The sequence below is a fragment of the Artibeus jamaicensis genome, unplaced genomic scaffold (genome assembly GCF_021234435.1).
Source record: "Artibeus jamaicensis isolate MK-2021 breed Jamaican fruit bat unplaced genomic scaffold, CSHL_Jam_final contig_452, whole genome shotgun sequence".
Classification (NCBI taxonomy): domain Eukaryota; kingdom Metazoa; phylum Chordata; class Mammalia; order Chiroptera; family Phyllostomidae; genus Artibeus; species Artibeus jamaicensis.
The window spans coordinates 2,300,517-2,318,842 of NW_026521837.1; the positions used below are offsets into that span (position 1 = coordinate 2,300,517).

An 18,326-nucleotide genomic window follows, 5' to 3' on the forward strand; every position below is an offset into this window, starting at 1 on the left:
CCATACCATAATGAATTTGGAAAGAAAAATTGAGTTTTGCATTTTTAATAACTACAGAATACAGCCAGAGTAAAATGTGCTTCTCTAAATGCCATAACAGCACCAGAGATTTCTCATTATCATTTTAATATGATGGTTCAGGATTATAGTTTATCTTTATATGTTTTTAAGTTTATCTCAGTGTTATAAGTATTCCATTTGTATATAAATTAAGATTACTTTTAAAAATGTTTTCATGGTTTTAAGGTCCAGTAGGCACCAAAATGAATATAATTTGCTAACAGCATCTATTTTGTATGACCTTATCTTACAAATTTAACCAAAAATCATACTAGAAATTAATGTTCAAAAATAGTTTTTGCTTCTGGAGCTACACTGATCAATCGTGTTCACTAACTGTTGTGTTGTTGGGCTATTAACAGTTCGCATGGACTCATGTCACTTTACTGATAACAGTCACTCAGTCACATCTTGTCATCCAAAATCTGTTTGAAGGCATGATATGGTAAGGGGACGGAATTGTGCTGCTTTATATTTATGTCATAGCATTTTTAAGGCTCTTTTGCATTGAACAGTGTCATAAAGATTTCTACTAAAATGTGCTATTTATTGTTGTTCTATTCCATTAAAATTCCTTACTAAGCTTTGTTCATTTCAGTGTTTGACATTCAAAGACAAATGTGTAGTTAACTGGGAATACTCCTTATCAGGTTTCAAATAAAATGAAGAATTTCCTTATAAACATTGTAAACAATTAATTACATTTTCAGGTTTTACTACATTTTAATGTGACTTTTTTTTACAAAGTATAGCTTATAAAAGAGCATATTATTTATGTAGAATGCAGAAAGAACGTGAAAGTTTGCTTGCCAATAGTGTGCTGGCAATGCATTTTCTCTAGGTGAAAGCTGGGTAGGTTCTCCTCGGCCGGTAGGAGTAGCTGTTCAGATTTCAGATGCGTGGAGGTACTTGCTATATAGCAGTAGCTTGCAGATTCAGAAAGCATTTCTGTAAGTTAAAAATTTGTTTAAAATTGTAAAAATTATTATTAGTTAAAAATTAGAGAAGAGAGAAATGATTTTAAGAAATCTGGCCATATTTTCCCCACATTAAAAAAAAGACATTAATTAAAACTCTTTACAAGTAGTTTTGTAAAAGTAAATTGTTTCCTTACAGCTTCGTGATCTTTAGCCAAGGGTGTGTGTGTGTTTGTGTGTATACACACTTGTAATCAATGGGTGGAAGTTACAAGATTTGTGGATTCTATATAATTAGTAGGGTTTAATGCAACAAAAGACTAAGGTAGAATTTAAATTTTTCCTGAAATAGAATTTGTATTAAGAACTTGGTATTAATTTTTCAGATTATACTCTAAATCAAATGACTCATTTCCATTTTGAAAGGCTGCTTTTAAAAAATTCTTTGTACTATATAACTTGGTCTTCATAAAACTGAAATTTAAAAGCCCATTGCTATAGAAATTAATTATTTAATATTAAAATTAGGTTGACTAGTATCTTCCATAGTAGTATTCTTCTACTATGTTTATAGATTTTGCTCTGCTTCAGTGCTAAATGGGCAAATTTGGTTGATATTTGATGTTTTTAGTAATGCTTTGGCAAGTGTTACATTCCGAACTAGTGTGTAGTGTAACTCAAAAGGTTATTGGGCTGGTTCATTGGGAATCAGAAACTGTATATCTATTTATTTGCTACTTAATCAGATTAACTTTTCTGACTCTTTTTAGGTTCCTTGTCCCAATATCAAGTGTTATCTGCAACGACATAACTGCTTATCTTTTTGGATTTTTTTTTGGGAGAACTCCATTAATTAAGGTAATTAAAAAATATCTGAAGCAAGCCCCTGCTTTAACCATAAAGATTGACCACAGGAGAGAATTTCCAAGTTGGAGCTATTGCTCCTTTTCTGTTTCCAGGGGGCTGGGATTTCCCTGAGCTCTGATCAGCAGTAAGAGGGCAGGGCCACATTTCCCATGCTGTCGTCTGGGTTCTCCTGTAAGCTTTCTGTTGTGGGCTCAACACCATCAGTTACTGTCTGCCGTGAAGGCCAGTGCCTCTTTCCACGGGTTTCTTCCTTCAGCTGTTGGTGGTTCTCCAGAAAAGCCTTTCTTTGACTCTGCTCCCCCTCAGCTCTCTCATCCATCCCATCCTTTACTGAACGTTTTGAAAGTGTACAATACACCATCTCTACCTATTCATGTCCATTTGTAAGACTTTTATACCCAAACTTACTTCAAAAAAAATTGAGGTGCTACAACAAAATATTGGCAACATAAGTAATAAGGAAAAGTACACGTGAGCAGACCACATCATTTTGCTTTAGATTTATGTGGTTCTTTTGACAGGAGGCAAAGAAGGAAATGAATTAAGTTATCAGTTCTCATTTTGGGGGAGAAAGAAACAAACCAGTTCTTTAAAACCCTTTCACAAATTCTTCACCACAGAGCAGCCCAGCACATGGCCTCAGGCTGAGCACTAGGGGCACAAGGAAACTATTTTCTCAAGTTTCTCACACTGATTCAGCACAAGAGCCAGTGATTCAAGACTTCTACACCAGCTGAGCAGAGTTTGTCTCAGGAAGCCTTTGGAGAGGCTGTTAAAGCTGTAGAAGACTCTCATTGTCTGACTTTGAACATAGATTTCTAGTGAATTTACAAGGCTGGATTAGATGCATTATATATTCTGATGTAATTAAGTAAGTTCACCCCTAAATCAATATGCTATGGAACAAGTTAGTTTCAAAAACTATCTTTAAAATATTCAGCAGGCGCTTCTGAATTTCAGTGAACACTCAGTTCATGACAATAATACTGAATTGTCTTAGGAGAAGGCGTATGCCATCCCTTTGGTATGTCAGGATGTCAGGAAACCATTTCTGCCAACCCTCTTGATGTTGAGCTTTAGGAACATCACAAGAGGTCTATAAAGAGCTCATGTAGCTCAGCTATTACCCTTTTCTATTTGCAGAAACTTACCTGGCATATTCATTTGGCTTCTGCCACTGTTGTTCCACTGAAAGGTTCATCACAGGAGCTGTCAATGATCTGATGACCAGCTGCCTGTGCACCACTGCTTAGGCTTTTCAGGGCGTCCAAGGCAGTTACACTGCCTTCTCCTCCATGTTTCCCTCCTGCCCCTGCCATCACCAAGTTTCAGGCTTCCCTCCAGATTTCTCTGCCTGAAAGCCTCATTGACTGAGAAACAGTTGGTCTGATCTGAAACTAACAGTCTCTATTCTTAGAAATACAACATTTTATTTCTTCATGGAGACATAGATGTGACCAAAGGAAGGGTATCCAAATACTTGGGGAGCAAATTCTGTATCTGGGCCTGTGGACCATTTTGCCATTCCAGAAGTTATCCACATGGCCTTAGGAGTGCATGGAAATCTGTGTGCTGCAATGTCTATGTTTATTTATCTTCATTCTATTTTTGCTATATGTCTAATGTTTGAGGGCCTACTGTGTGTTATGCACTACTAGAGAAACTTACAAATAAATTGGCATCATGGAAGGAGGGAAAAGGGTTGCAAAACCATTCCAAGGAGAAAAAAGCAGAGATGTACAAGGTACTATGAGAAGTCATTGAACAGAGCTTGCCATAAGGATTGTGTGTTTTGTGAATGCAGTAATTCTTTTTTAATTTTATTTGCCTTTTCTAGTTGTCTCCTAAAAAGACTTGGGAAGGATTTATTGGTGGTTTCTTCTCCACAGTCGTGTTTGGATTCATTGTGAGTTTGACTAAGATTTTTATTGTATTTACATTTTGAAAAATGTTCGCAAGTTTATCAGTCTGTCGTAAACCTGAAAGAATTAAATCACAAAATGCTAACAATGTATTTATTGAAACCCACTACACAGTCTCTATTCTGTACCCCACTCACTCTCCGAATCAGAAGCACCTGGGGAGTTTAGTCACTAGCTCTCTCCCAGCCCTGGCCCAGGTCAGTCAACTCCCCCAGGTGGTTCTAATGTACCACTAGGCCCGAGACCCTCTGCAGTACTGTTGGGTTTTGGCAGTTTTGAGCAGCTGTTCCTTCTTGTGGGGGGCACAGGTGCTGGGCCAGGTGGTAGCCTTGAGTAAAAGCAGAGAATACAAATGATGGCGAAGAGCTATACCTCCTTTACACCTGGTGCTACTGACTTAGCAAGTGTTTCCTGCTGTGAGTCCAACATGCAGGAGAATTGTTTAAAAATAATTGATACTCACTTTTAGCCATGAATAATAGGTCTTGTTAATATTTTAAAAATTAGTTTATAGATATGGTGTATAGGTTTTTGTTAAAAGGCATCTTATAAGACTCAAAAAGTAAAATGACTGGATATAAGATAAATATATATTTAAAAATTACTGTTAGGAAGTTTACATTTTTAAGAGTATAGTCCCTGACAGTTCTAGAATATATTCCATAGCCAAATATACAGTAACTCAAAACAACATGGAGCTTTGAGAGAGAGCAATTATGAGTAAATGAAAATGTATCAGGTTCCTGGATGGGAAACTGTCATAACTTCTCTTTTTAATTTGCTAATTTAGTTCATTCTCAATGAAAGTTCCAATAGGTTTTGATAAAATTAATCAGTGTTTTATGTTGTAAAATATTGATGAGGTAATATGTTTATACATTACAAAGCAGGGATAATTAGAACATCATGAAGTTAAATAATACTACAAGAACTTGGTATTATTGAAGACTAACTTAGAAATACCACAAGAATAGCCATATCATTGGAAAAAGATAAATAGCTTCCCTGTAAGAATGTAGTACATGACAAAAATATGAGGAAGAACATGATATATTTTTTAATAAATAATTTTGAGGAAACTGGTTAGAAGCAAAAATCAGTTTATTACCATTCCTTGTGTCAGTTTGCACTTCTGTTAACCATTCTTGAGCAATATAATGGGGTGAATGGCTATAAAAGAAGAGAGAATAGACTGTTGTCTAACAATTTAAATTTAAAATAACATTTTGATTTATGTATTTTCTTCCACGGCTAAGAACAGCTACATTAAAAAGTGCAGTGATGTGGTCAGGAAAAGAATAAAGTTTAGTCAGAGTTTTCTGGGTTAGGTAAGAACAATGGTGTAAGAACTTCAGTCCTGTACTCTCCCAGACCTTAATAATTGGTAGCTTCTACCAACCTTAATGATGTGTGCTTTAGAAAAGTCAAATCCTGCTGTAATCCTTGTTTGAATGTTTAAATCAGCTTCTTTTTCTCTTTCCCACTTTTTGTTATGCTCACACAGAGATAATCTCATTGATTTCCAAAATGCCTTTGGTTTTCCAATGACTTTTCAAAGTCTTTTATTGGATCAGGTTTCACTGTTGAACTTTAAGAATACATAGCAGAATGTGAATGCAGAGAAACTTTGGCATCTATTTCTGGCCTTTGTGTTGATGCAAAACACACACACACATACACACACGCACATACACGTCATTTTCATTTAATGTTTCATGAGCTCTTGCTTTGTTATTCAGGCCGCCTATGTGTTATCCAAATACCAGTACTTTGTCTGTCCAGTGGAATACCGAAGTGATGTAAACTCCTTCGTTACAGATTGTGAACCTTCAGAACTTTTTCAGCTTCGTAGTTATTCACTTCCTCCCTTTCTGAAGTCAGTGTTGAGACAGGTAAGATAAATATGGGTATGGATCCTCTATCCCCAAAATTAATATTTTTTATAAGAAATTGACTTCTGTAGAATTTTTAATTATATGATACATAAGTGATTTCACTGTCTGCTTAGCATCAGTAATATATTCTAGCACTTTGTAATTTCCCTTTCTTGAACATAAAATGAATATTACTGTCATAAACCTATTGTTTATTAAGAATTTACTTGCCTAATGGTTTGAATACTGATGATAATTTATCTTGTATTTTTTATGAAAATATTTAAAAATATTTCTTAGATCTTTACAACTTGAATGAATTACAGTAAGTTTCATATGTAACTGGCAAGAATTGACTCAATTTAAAAATTAAAATTCCGGCTAACAGAGAGGCATATTGTGCCTCCTTGCACAAGCAAAAGAAAGACAACAACAAATTTATTTATTTTTTATTATTATTAATTTTTATTTAGTTATTTTTCAAGTACATTTTTTTGTCTGTTTCTCCCATCCGAGCCCCCTAGTCCTGTGCTCCCCACCTCCCTCTCATCTCCACCCCCCCAGCTCTCGTTCCTGCATCCTTCATATTTGTTCCTCCAAATCCCTCCCCCCTTCCCCTTTAAATTCCCTTCCCTCTCCCCTCTGGTCACTGTCCCTTTGTTCTCTATTTCAGTGTCTTTGTTTTTATTTTGCTTGCTTGTTTGTTTTGTTGTTTAGCTTCCTGTTAAAGGTGAGATCATATGGTATTTGTCTTTCAATCCCTGGCCTATTTCACTCAGCATAATGCTTTCCAGTTCGATCCATGTTGTTGCAAAGGGTAGTAGCTCCTTCTTTCTCTCTGCTGCATAGAATTTCATTATATATTTTTGATCCATTCATTTACTGATGGGCACCTAGGTTGCTTCCAACTCTTGGCTATTGTAAATTGTGCTGCTATGAACATTGTGGTGCATAGGTTCTTTGAAATTGATGTTTTATGATTCTTAGGATATAATCCTAGCAGTGGAATTGCTGGGTCAAAAGGCAGGTCGATTTTTATTTTTCTGAGAAAATTCCATACTGTTTTCCATAATGGTTGTACCAGTCTGCAATCCCACCAACAGTGAACTAAGGACCCCTTTTCTCCACAACCTCTCCAACATTTGGACAACAACAAATTTAAAAGCAAAAAACAACCAGAACTGACAGAAAATTGAACTGTATGGAAGTCTGACAACCAAGGAGTTAAAGAAGATACATTCATCCAGATTTGTAAGAGGGGCAGAGACAGGCAGTGGGGGGAGAGGACTCTTGGCAAGGCTGGTGGAGTGGGTGGTCCCACTTTCATGTGCAGATAAACTAGGAGGAACAACTGGGGAGTGAGACAGACTGCACAGCGCAGGGCTCCAACACATGGGAATAAAGCCTCGAGCCTCTGATTAAAAAAAAACCTGTGCGGGTTGAGGTGGCAGTGGGAGAAACTCCCAGCCTCCCAGGTGAGTTCCTGGGAGAGACCCACAGGGTCCTAAAATGTACACAAGCCTACCTACCCGGGAATGAGCACCAGAAGAGCCCAATTTGAATGTGGGTAGCAGTGGAAGTGACTGAAAACCAGCAGAGAGCTGAGCAAGGGCCATTTTCCCACTTGGACCCCTTCTACACATGCAGCATCACAACTTAGCAATGTGGATTGCCACACCCTGATGAACACCTAAGGCTCTGCCCCTTACCTATGTAACAGGCAGGCCAAGACAAAAAAAAAAAATGGCTCAAATGAAAGAACAGATCAAAGCTCCAGAACAAATGCAACTAAGTGATGAAGAGACAGCCAACCTATCAGATACACAGTTCAAAACACTGGTAATCAGGATGCTCACAGAATTGGTTGAATATGGTCACAAATTAGATGAAAAAAATGAAGGCTATGCTAAGTGAAATAAGTGAAAATGTACAGGGAACCCACAGTGAAGGGAGGGAAACCAGGATCAAATCAATGGTTTAGACCAGAAGGAGGACAGAAACATTCAACCAGAACAGAATGAAGAAAGAATTCAAAAAATGAGAGGCTGAGGAACCTCCAGGACATCTTTAAATGTTCCATAGAGGTGCCAGAAAGAGAAGAGAAAAAGCAAGAAAGTGAAAACTTATTTGAAAACACAATGAAGGAGAACTTCCCCAATCTGGCAAAGGAAATAGACTTCCGGGAAGTCCAGGAAACTCAGAGAGTCCCAAAGAAGTTGGACCCAAGAAAGCCCACACTAAGGCACATCATAATTCATTACCCAAGATGAAAGATGAGGAGACAATCTTAAAAGCAGCAAGAGAAAAAGAGACAGTTACCTACAAAGGAGTTCCCATAAGACTCTCAGCTGATTACTCAAAAGAGAACTTGCAGGTAAGAAGGGTCTGGAAAGAAGTATTTGAAGTCATGAAAGGCAAGGACCTATCCAGCAAAGCTATCATTTAGAGTGGAAGGGCAGATAAAGTGCTTCCCAGGTAAGGTCAAGTTAAAGGAGTTCATCATCACCAAGTCCTTATTATATGAAATGTTAAAGGGACTTATCTAAGAAAAAGAAGATAAAATATATGAACGGTCAAATGACAACAAACTTACAGTTATTAACAACCAAACTTAAAACAAAACCAAAAACAAACTAAGCAAACTAGAGTAGGAACAGAATCACAGAAATGGAGATATCATGGAGGATTATCAGTGGGGGAGGAGGTGGGGAGAGAGAAGGAAAAGGTGCAGAAAATAAGTAGCATAGATGGTAGGTAGAAGATAGACGGGGAGGTTTAGAATAGTATAGGAACTGTAGACGCCAAAGACCTTATATATATGACCCATGGACATGAACTAAAGGGAGGGAATGTGAGCAGGAAGGGATGCACAAGGTGGAGGGGAATAAAGGGGGGAAAAGGGGCAACTGTAATGGCATAATCAATAAAATATATTTTTAAAAATTAATTAAAATTTATCCACTTAAAAATTCCTTGATTTTCTTTTTTAGGGAACCTTTACTAGAACAAAAGCTACTGCTTCTAAATATCAGTTTTCCATGTAAAGGGATTAAACAAAACAAACAAAAAAACAGAACTCATAAATGCACACAACAGTGTGGTGATTACAGGAGGGAAAGCGGGTGGAGAGGTAGAAGAGGGTAAAGGGCGGACAAATGGTGATAGAGGGAGACTTGACTTGGGGTGGTGAACACACAGTACATTATACAGATGATGTATTATAGAACTGTGGACCTGAAAGCTATATAACATTTTTAACCAATGTCACCCCAATAAATTCAATTAAAAAATCATTTGCCCTTCTAAAAGCACACTGGTGCCATTTGAAGGCAACCTTGATGTCTCTCACTAAGGATGGCAACATGCTGACCTGCGGAGCCCTGCTGAGGGATGCCGTCAAGACCAGAGGACACTTACTGAGAATGAGGAAGCAGATGATGGTCTCTACACATGGGTACATGTGTGTATCTGAAACATCTTAAGTCCATAACTTTTGAGGTTAACCAAAAAGTTTTTCTCTCCTTGAGTACTCAATACATGGATTCCAAGAATTTTCTTTCAATATCCAAGCCATCTGCTATCTGCTATAAAACTTGATAGTACCCGTCTTTGATTAGGTTTGGAAACAGGTCCAAAGATCGGTGTTCTCAATAATGGTTATAAAACCACACCTGCTGTGCACTGTCTACACTTTCTAATTTCAGTGTATTTAAAGTGGATCAAGAAAAGAAAAGTAGAGCAAGAACCAAGAATTTAGAAAACAATTGCAGAATTCTCAGTTTTTATGATCTCCGTAAGTCTTTTATAATTGTCTTATGGATGCACATTTTGGTGTGCTTTTAAAAGCAACTAATTTGCCAACTTATTTTCATGTGTTTCCACAGCACTTAGTATTACGAGAAAGACCAACTTTCCCCTCACTTTGTTGTATAAAACTAAAGTAAAATAAAATACAAAATTTAATGTATTATTTAATTACAAAAACAAAGTGCTGCTGGTAAACAAACTCCGAAATTGACTCAACTGATTCTTGGTAAGTCTACAATTCAAGTGCTATAGAAATTGTGGGTCAACTGCAAAGTAGCTGGTCGGCTGCAGGCTTTTCACGTGCCAGGCACTGTGAACACGTGGGGGAACGCAGTGCGCTGGCTGCAGGGAGAGTGACTGTGAGAGCTCCTACTGTGTTTTTTTCTCCCATGATCCTGAAAAGTTGTGAAAGTAACGAAAATGTGGTAAACACGCCAACGTACTGTTCATATCATGGTTTCTGGTGTAGGTGGCATACTCAAGCAAATCTTAATGCAGTTAGCCCCAAGCCCTCCCCTCTTTTGTCCTCCTTTAGGAAACAGTGAGCTTGTACCCCTTCCAGATCCATAGCATCGCTTTTTCAACATTTGCATCTTTGATTGGTCCATTTGGAGGCTTCTTTGCCAGCGGATTCAAAAGAGCTTTCAAAATCAAGGTATATTCTTTGTTACATCATTAAAGAATATAATTAGATAACGCAATATAGTTAGAATTTGGTTCTCTATTGGTTTCACACATTAAGCCTCTGGGCAAAAACCATTAGTCTCAGCCTCACAGAAATGCTTCCTGGTTGATTTGAGTGTATTCTTTCTCGTTAGGTTTTGGTCAAGCCATGTCATGTCAACCTCTTTTATAGAAATAGCAAAATGGCATGTGTTACTGAATGTTGGCACAGGCACACGGTCTTGGTCCTTCAGTGCTCATCCAAGAATACAACCAGGAATTGTCTGAAGATTAGTTTCCTGCCAATCTCACTTCAAGGGACAGACAGGGGCACCTTTGACTAAGTAGTCTTCCATCTTCCTAGATCAGGGGCCAGCAAACTTTTTTTTTATAAAATTACATTTATTAATCATATCTTAACTACTCAACTCTGAGCTCTGCCATTGTTGCATGAAAGCCTGGCAGACAATATGTCAATGAGTAAGCATATTATTTACTTTGTAAATGGTTAATTTATTTGTAAATAAATTTATTTATTTGTTTACTTATTAATTTTATTTGTAAATAAAATTAACTTTATTTACAAAAACGGGCAGCAGACTTAATTTTATCTGTAGGACATGGTTTGCTGACCCCTGTCCCAGATACTTGAGATCACCCCTGTGTTCATCCTGGCTGGTGGGGCTGTGTGGGTCGAGTGGTGGCCTGTGAACTGAAAAGTTGCTGTTTTGATTCCTGGTCAGGGCACATGCCTGTGTTGTGGGTCAGCTCCCCATTTGGGGGTGTGCAAGAGGCAGCTGATCCATGTTTCTCTCATACATCATTGCTGTTTCTCTCCCTTTCTTTCTCCTTCCCTTCCTCTCTCTCTAGAAATGAGTAAAATCTTTAAAAATTAATATTACCCCTATGTTTTAAGTTAGATTCTCATAAAATGACACATATTTACCCTATTATCTCAGCTTTCCTCATGTGACTCTTCTAAGTTAAGATTTGGTGTTGTACCATTAGAAGTGAGAGAGGGCAGGCCTGTCTGAGGTGGCATTCGAGCAGAGATCTGAGAAAAGGAGAATGAGTCCTGCAGAGAAATTTAAGGAACAGCATTCCAGTGAGTGCAAAGGCACAGAGGAACTAAGTTGCATGTTGAAAAGAGTAAGAACAGTGGGGCCGATCAGACTGCAGAGGTTGGTGGGGCCAGATCATGTAGGGCCCCAGAAGCCAGGGAAAAAAGTGAGCTCAGTGAGGACTTGAAATGGGGCAGATAGTATGTAATGTGAGATGCAAAGGTGTATAAGATGATGTCCCTGTTCTCAAGATGCTCACCGCCCACAAGGGCAGTTAAGACTCATCCACAAAGAACCACAGTAACAGCCATACATGGTTGGCATCCCATAAGGGCTGCACACAGCAGAGGGAAACTGAGTTATTTACCCTGGCTCTCTGTGCTTTGGTTAGTAGAGAAGAGGAGGAAGAAAATGTTTTGGTAAAAATTAACCAAAGATTTTCTCAGAAATTGTTTTAAACAGAGAAGTGTTATATTTAGAATGGTATTTTCTTTAATGGTCTCCAGTCCAAGGATTCCTGTTGAATAGTGAGACTTTTTTGCATTTCTGCAATGAAGGTGTAATTGCTATGACATTTTAGATATTTTCAGGTTGTCTGAGTAAACTGGGAGAGAGAATCAGTCAGAGCCATTTCCTGGGCACTGAGAAATGTGCATATATGTGTGCAATCAATTCGCGGAGGCTTACTAACCATTCCCTCAATTTAATGGACTAATGTGTCCCAAACGAATTATGTATTTTGATTTTCTTTTTACTTCAACACTTAAAAAAAGAAGAAACATTTATCATAGTAGTAAAATATTTATGTCAGAGTCAGAACTCTTAGGATAAATACGAGTTAGAACCAGATGTGCATCTATCAGCAGCACTGAAATAGCTCCCCAAAAGAGTTTCTGCTTAAACAGAAAAATAAACCATAAAAATATTAGATTAATAATAGCTGATGGCCCTTTTGATTTAGAAAAAAGTTTTATTAATTAAAAAAGTGCCATATTTAATTAATATTTAATTAGTGTTATTTGAATGTTTCTGGTTAATTCAGTAATTATTCTAATGTGGGCCTGTATTCATAAGATGTGGTTTTCATTTGTTAGACATGTTCTAAGAAGTTTGTAGTTAGTGGGACATTCCAATAGTAAAGTATTTTCCTTAGTGTCCATGATGCCAGAGAGACATTTTTAGCTAAGAATTTTATAGTAATTGATTTTTTTTTGAAAACTTGCTAATCTGTTGGTTTGTTTTTGAAGGATTTTGCAAATACCATCCCTGGGCATGGCGGGATAATGGACAGATTTGATTGTCAGTATTTGATGGCAACATTTGTACATGTCTACATCACAAGTTTTATAAGGTACTTTTAGATTAAAAAAATGTTTTCATACTTGGTTTCTTGAATCTCTCATTCCTGTATATGCTGAGTAATGTTCAAGGCATGAATATAGCTAAGAGGAAAACAAACCAAGTCCCTGCCCTCAGAGCTTACATTCTTATTGGAGAGTTGGAGCGAGAAGGGGCAGAAGTGGACAATAAACAAATAAATATAGCTTGTTATGTGGTTACAAGTGCCACAGAGAAAAATAAAACCAGCCAGGGGATAATGGTTGTGTGGGTGGAGGGGTATTGCCATTTCCTATAGGGTGGTTTCTTCTTGTCTTTAAAACTTAATATTTTAGGTCTGCCCTGAAATGCCCCTTTGGGGTATGAAAGCTAACCACATGTTAACTTCATTTTCTGTGTTTTCTGCTAGTGCCTAAAAAGCCATGGATTTCCTTCATAGACTCATTTGGAATGAAACCCATATTTATATATCCCTAAATACACATTTTAAATACATACCCATAACAGCATAAGAATTTTCGTATTAAAACTTCTTATTTTCCCTGAATAGTGTTTTTAGGAATTTATATATTTTTGAGTAGTTGTTAGTTTATCTATTTCATTAATCTTTTCAAAGAGTCAAATTCTGGCATTGTGAACTTTATTATATATTTTTCATCTTTCATTCCTTATCTTTCTTTAGGTTCAGTTTGCTCTTCCTTCTCAAGATTCTAGAGATAAAGCTTACATAATTGATTTTCAGCATTCTTGTCTAATACATTCACCTACGATTTAAATTTCCTCTAAAGTACTGCTTTATTCTCATCCTAGATGTTGTATTTGTATTTTCATTATTCCATTACAAATGTTTTCTGATTTCCAGTATTATATCTTCCTTGACATTTGGATTATTTAGAAGTGTATTGATTCATTTCCAAACATACGGAGATTTTTCTCATTCTCCTTCCTTTGTTGAGTTTTGCCTTAATTCCACGATTGTCAGAAAACATACTCTATTACTTCAGTATTTAACATTAGTTGAGACTTGCTTTATACATCAGTATATTGTCTATTCAGGAACTTGTTCTGTGCACACGGGAAACGAATATGCATTCTGTGTTTCTGGTCAGCTTGTCATATGTGTCAGTTGGGTGAAGTTTAGCAAAATCTGTGCTGATCTTGTGGGGTTTTTTTCTGTCCTCTTATTCTCTCAGTTTCAAAGAGAGAGCTTTGTCAAAAACTCTCCCACAATAATTGTAAATTTACCTATTTCTACTTTCAATTGTTTTTCCTTTATATATTTTGAGTTCGTATTAAATATTATACACATTTAGGCTTGTCATATCTCCCTGTTGAATCACTCTGAATGTCATTATAAAATGTCCACCTTTATAAACTTAAAACTATTTTGTTGGCTATTAGAGTAGCTACATCAGCCTCTTTTGGTCAGTGTTTGCATATATTTCTTTGTCCATCATTTTATTTTTTTAGCATCCTTTTATCCTTATATCGAAAGTACGTTTTTCTTTTCTCTTCTAGCAGGCATACAGCTGTATTTTGTTTGTTTTTTTATAACCCAGTTGACAATCTTTATCTTTTTATTTGGAGTATTCAGTCTATTTCTGCTATGTATTTTTTATTTTATTTTAAATATATTTTAACTGATACATCTGAGTATTAGTCGTTAGTGGTTAAGCCCTCAGGACTTTGTTCTCAGCAGATGTCGGCTTTGAGGGCATTAACTTATACCCCTCCCCACCCACCCCTCCCTGCCGCTCCCTTCCTCTTCTCTGCACTCCTCTCCTCTCCTCTCCTTGAACCTTCGTTTCTCCCAGGAGAGAGAAGTCATGCTGAGCCATGTTGTGTGCCATTTGAAAGCAAATACTTAGACTATTAGAGGTACAGTGCTAGCGCCAGGATGCAGCCAGCTGGGAGCACCTGCTGACAATTTTGCATTTAGCTGAACTTGCTAGAAAAGCCTTCCTTTTTTCTGTGGGCCTTTACTGACGATTTATCTTATGAAGTTGCTGGATCTTTTGAAGAAATATTAGACAGGCTGTGTCCTGACTTGAGAAGACTGGGGCTATGAAAGACACATGGTTGCAGTTTCCCGGCATCTGCAGGAAGGTGGCCCCTGGGAAGGCTGTATCCGAGTACTGTGCGACTTTTGAAATCCAGTATTCTCCTTGTGAGATCATTATGTAGCAGGCATTTCTTTTTTTGTTAGGTCATCTACTTCCCATTATTCCATTTGAACCGAACAGTTATTATAAGTCATAAATTTAATTACCCCTGTAAATGCCTTTCTCTGTACCATTCTGCAAATGTTACTTATGTCTTTTTCCCATTGGATTTTACAAGCTGCTCTTCACAAAAAAAGTAAACCATACTCTTCTATTCAAGTGGACTGTAGAAATGTCAAAGGATAATACACATACATTGAAATCTGAATTAGGTTCATGCTGAATTTGACAAAAATAGCACTTCAGAAGATCATACAAGTGATCTCCAATTTATAAATGGAGACCCCAGGGGGCGTCACAGCAGGGAAAGGTTTGAGAGGGCAGGAGTCCTGCTCTGGCCTTTTCCGATACGGAGTGCACCAGTGAAGGGAGGAAAGACAAGGGCTGGAGCAGGAATACTGGAGAAGCTCACCCAAAGGGAGCCCTGTGCTGGCTGCAGAGAGTGCATCACATCACTGGCCTTGGACATTTCTATTCAACCTGGGCTCATATTCTCCCCACCAGGACTACTGGGGGCAGTGGGTGAAGAAAGCAGGGCTCTCCTCCTCCTTTCAATTAGAGCAGAGCCGCTGTTCTTTTGTTTCTTGTAGTGGAGTTTACCTAAGACTCTCTTTGAACAAAGGCTGCAGCACCTACTGGCAATGCCAGGTAGGAATTGAGGGCTAGGCTCAGAATCCATGTGTCCTGCCTCTCGAACCTTCATGGTTCCCTGGGGTATTTCTTCAACAAAATACCTTCCATTTTTGAAATTTCTTTTAAGCTAACAAGTGAAAAAATAATTTCATACCCCCCTCCCCCGGCCACCAGAAATTTCACTCCTTTCCTTACAGGACAGTTAATCTCAGGATTCGTTATCCATCCCCACCTCTAATTTGCAGGTTTCCCTTTTGAGGCTTTTTGTAGAGCTCAGATCTGCACCCCCTGGACTGCCTAACATTGTTCCTGGGTTTGTGCATTCTTACCATATCTAGACTGTGTGCCTCTGAATGGATAATCATTTGGATTTACCTTCCTGCTATTGACACTATCATTGGATATTAAAGTGAGCTCTATTATTAAATAAATAAATAAAGTAAAGTGAGCTCTGGATCAAGAGCTGTTTCAATTCTGTAAAGACTGATGATTCTCTAGAACTTAAATGTAGGATTAACTTTAAATTGTAGGTATATGCTTTCTTTGATTCTTTTAAAGTAGAATGAACTTTCTTTTTTGCTTTGTTATCAGGGGTCCAAATCCCAGCAAAGTGCTACAGCAGTTGTTGGTGCTTCAACCAGAACAACAGTTGAATATATATAAAACCCTGAAGACTCACCTCATTGAGAAAGGAATCCTGCAGCCCACCTTGAAGGCATAACTGGATCCAGAGAGGGAAAGGCTGAATCGACAATAAATAATTCTACAGAAAAGCTCTGACTGATGAAATTTTGTAAATGTCTGGAAAAAGGTTGAAAATGCAATAGATTGAAAACGTACAGATAATGAATGTTTTTCTTCTCTGAAATTACTGTGAATATTGAACAAATGTCTACTTGATCTAAGTTATGAAATATGTAGCAAATCATCACCAAAATATCCTGTACTTTTTCTAAGGTGTATTTTCTGATGTGAACTTCTTTTCCCTTACTTGCCATTTTCATAATTCAAAATACTTATTTTAAAGAGTCAAATACTATAAATTGAGTAAATTGAAGAGGTCTTAAGAGTGCTTCTGGTAATGTGCCCTTTGCACAAATATTTACTTTTGCACTTGGAGCTGCTTTCAACTTTAGCAGAATGTTTTACGTAAGGCACAATAGGAAGCTAGTTCTCCTCTTTTAGTTTGAAGTATTTTCTGAAGGGCTGAGTTGTATCCAAAAAAAAATGTCCACTTTTCAAAGTAAGTAATCATTTGCTGGAGGAAAACTTTCCACTTTCAGGTAGGTTTGAAATTCAAGAGAGATAAGCTGAAATTTCTAACTTTATTGGCTGACATCTAACTCTACTTCTGATAAAGTTATTTGCAAATGTAATATCGCAAAAACTTTTCAAGGGGAACAAAGGAGAACTCTGCTATGAAGAGCATAATGTGTGCATCCTCCGCAGATTACCAACAGAGGACGGTAGCTCAGGAGACACCATAAGACAAATGACATGTGGCACAGGCTACCTCTTGGGCAAGTTCTCCGCTTTTCCTTGTGAACTGGTTTCTGTAAGTTTTGTAGCCATGAGCACAAAAGATCAATGTATAGGGGAGTAAGTAGGGGTGTAGGTGAGGCAGAGAGGAGGGTGCTCGGCCTATTGAGTGACGCGTCTCTGGATAAGGCTCTGCATGTTGGTGTCCTGGGTGCTTCCCTCCCAGTTTCCTAGGCAGCCCATGGGACACTCACCTGGCAAGAAGGGAGACCCGCCTGGAGACCCAGCCTCAGACTCAGTCCGTGGTAGCAGCTAATCTCTGACTCCTTCCTCTTTCTCATCATGTTGTAAAACCTGAGGACATCAGCTGATGATATTTTTCTTCCAAGAATGAAAATCAAGCAGGAAGTGATGCCCACCAAGAACAAAAGCACACAAAGGCCAAATCTTGCTCTAATGGACTGGACACTGTAATGGGATGAGGACAAGTTTCTTAGCAGCGAATGTAAATAAGCTAATGTTGCTGTGTGCTCTTTATAACCATACTTACTGTGTTGAAGAGTCAGCAATAAACCTTTGAAAATTGCCTATTGTTCTTTAGCTAAATGTTCAGAGGAGAAATAGATATATTTTAAAGAATGTTTTATTAATGAAAAGAGTAAATATTTTTGTTTAAATCAGAAACAAATTTTAATTACTTTATATTTCTGTCCTACTACTTACTATACCTGCAATCAAAGATTGTAGCTATGCCTGGGTTCCACCATACTCCTGGGTTGTAACTATAACTAGCAACTTCATCATGTGCACTACATGATTATAGTAGAGAGTCAAACTCAGTACCAAGTTTGTTTTCTTGGTTTGGCATGCATTCACTCAATTAATCACAACTGGATGTATTTAGTCAGCATTATTTCACACTATTTCATAAAAACCTAGAATTGGCATCAGATATGTTATTACAAGAAGAAATGATCGCTTTTAAAATCAGGCTACCTACAAGTTAATTTTCAGCATCTCTCATCATTTGCCTCATAAAAGCTGTACATGTTGATTATAAAAGAATTTAGTATTCCAGATTTTAAAAGTAAAGTGAAATTTTTGTATGTAGCTCACGTTGAAAACTTGGTGATTTGCATAATAAGAACTCCTTGGAGATACACAGTTTCCTTGCATTTTCTTTAGCGTAATTGGTGAAACACTGCAATGCAGAATTATCAGAGAGCATCACTGAACACATGTATTATAAAATCAATAATATAATAAAATAAGCTAGAAATATTTGGGGTCACAGTAATATCTTTCCTCAGATATACTTTTAGAGTTGGGTGTACATTATTCTATATGTAAAAAAGTAAATTCTTTTAACAGAGCTCTAAAGTAACTTTTTAGTGTACTTTTATAACATGTATATTAAAATAGAAGATATTTTATCAAAACGTAGTCATAAAACCCTGACTTAGGTCCTTTTTATATTTGCACT

The 18,326-nt window shown here is 37.4% G+C and overlaps 1 protein-coding gene across 1 annotated transcript in view; it reads left to right on the forward strand.

Annotated features, from left to right (window-relative positions):
- The window catches only part of CDS1 (CDP-diacylglycerol synthase 1), a 69,430-nt gene extending 52,001 nt beyond the window's left edge, over nt 1-17,429 (forward strand). The window contains exons 7-13 of the mRNA XM_037156095.2: nt 423-505; nt 1,748-1,835; nt 3,682-3,750; nt 5,506-5,658; nt 9,983-10,102; nt 12,419-12,522; nt 15,956-17,429. Coding sequence (XP_037011990.2) covers nt 423-505; nt 1,748-1,835; nt 3,682-3,750; nt 5,506-5,658; nt 9,983-10,102; nt 12,419-12,522; nt 15,956-16,085 — 747 coding nt within the window. The 3' untranslated portion in view covers nt 16,086-17,429. The remainder of the gene's footprint in view (nt 1-422; nt 506-1,747; nt 1,836-3,681; nt 3,751-5,505; nt 5,659-9,982; nt 10,103-12,418; nt 12,523-15,955) is intronic.
- Nucleotides 17,430-18,326: the final 897 nt, after the last annotated feature.